Source organism: Haliaeetus leucocephalus, unplaced genomic scaffold (assembly GCF_000737465.1).
Source record: "Haliaeetus leucocephalus isolate CR32 unplaced genomic scaffold, Haliaeetus_leucocephalus-4.0 Scaffold110, whole genome shotgun sequence".
Lineage (NCBI taxonomy): Eukaryota > Metazoa > Chordata > Aves > Accipitriformes > Accipitridae > Haliaeetus > Haliaeetus leucocephalus.
This window is the reverse complement of record NW_010972546.1, coordinates 18,379-19,417: the sequence shown is the minus strand read 5'-3', so window position 1 is coordinate 19,417 and position 1,039 is coordinate 18,379. Positions and strand designations below refer to the sequence as shown.

At 60.3% G+C, this 1,039-nt stretch overlaps 1 protein-coding gene across 1 annotated transcript in view; it reads right to left on the bottom strand.

The window, feature by feature from the left end:
* Window positions 1-285: 285 nt before the first annotated feature.
* LOC104842978 (putative all-trans-retinol 13,14-reductase) overlaps window positions 286-1,039 on the bottom strand; it is a 4,713-nt gene continuing 3,959 nt past the window's right edge. Inside the window, exon 7 of the mRNA XM_010585662.1 lies at window positions 286-383. Coding sequence (XP_010583964.1) covers window positions 286-383 — 98 coding nt within the window. The remainder of the gene's footprint in view (window positions 384-1,039) is intronic.

The window sequence follows — 1,039 nt, the reverse complement described above, 5'->3', positions numbered from 1 at the left end:
CCCTGCCTTGCTATGTCCCAAAGAGGGTACCCAGTTCAGCCCTGTGGTGGGGGTACCCTCCTTTCCCTGGAGATCCCGGTGTTCTGGGAGCCAGGGGGGTGCCACATGCCCCCCCACCCACCCACTGACCCCCATTCACCCTTAGGTGACGGCAAAGCCCTTCCTCTACCCACTGCCACAGGGGCCATGTCCCGAATGTGGCCGCGGCCCTGGAGCTCAGCCCCCGTTCGCCACCCAGACCAGCTTCTAGGGGTGAACCCCGCCGAGGACAGCCTGGTGACAGCGCTACCCTTCACTTGGGGGGGGGGGCATGGGCCCAGGCATCCGGATGGTCCCAAAAGGGGCCATTTGGACGCCTGGGTCCATGTCCCCCCACCAGACACCTGGGTCCACACCCCCCCCAAACCATGTCATCGGGGCATGGGAGGGGGGGGTATCTTTATTTATTATTTTAAAAAGTGTGAAAGAACTCCCTGCTATGCGGGTTTTGGGGTGCTGGGGAGGTTCAGGGGGGTACAGAGGGAGAAGGGGGAAAGTTTAGCGGGGGGGCTTTGCACCCTGCACACATCCCCAGCTGTGGGTGCACCCTGGCACTGCATGGACTTTGCCAGGTGGCATGTGAGTGTGTGTCAGCCAAGGTCTTGACACCCTGTCCCTGTCCCCATCCCTATTCCTATCCCTACCCCTATCCCTAAACCTATCCCCATCTCTATCTCCAGCCCCATCCCTGTCCCCATCCCCATCTCCATCCCGATCCCCATCCCATTCCCATCCCAATTCCCATCCCAATCCCATTCCTATCTCCATCCCTGTCCCTGCCCCTATCCCCATCCCCATCTCATCCTCATCCCTGTCCCCATCCCTATCCCATCCCCATTCCCATCACCATCACCATCACCATCTCATCCTCATCCCCATCCCAATCCCAATTCCCATCCCCATCCCATTCCCATCCCCATCCCTGTCCCCGTCCCCAACACCATCTCATCCTCATCCCTGTCCCCATCTCATCCCCATTCCCATCCCCATCTCATCCCCA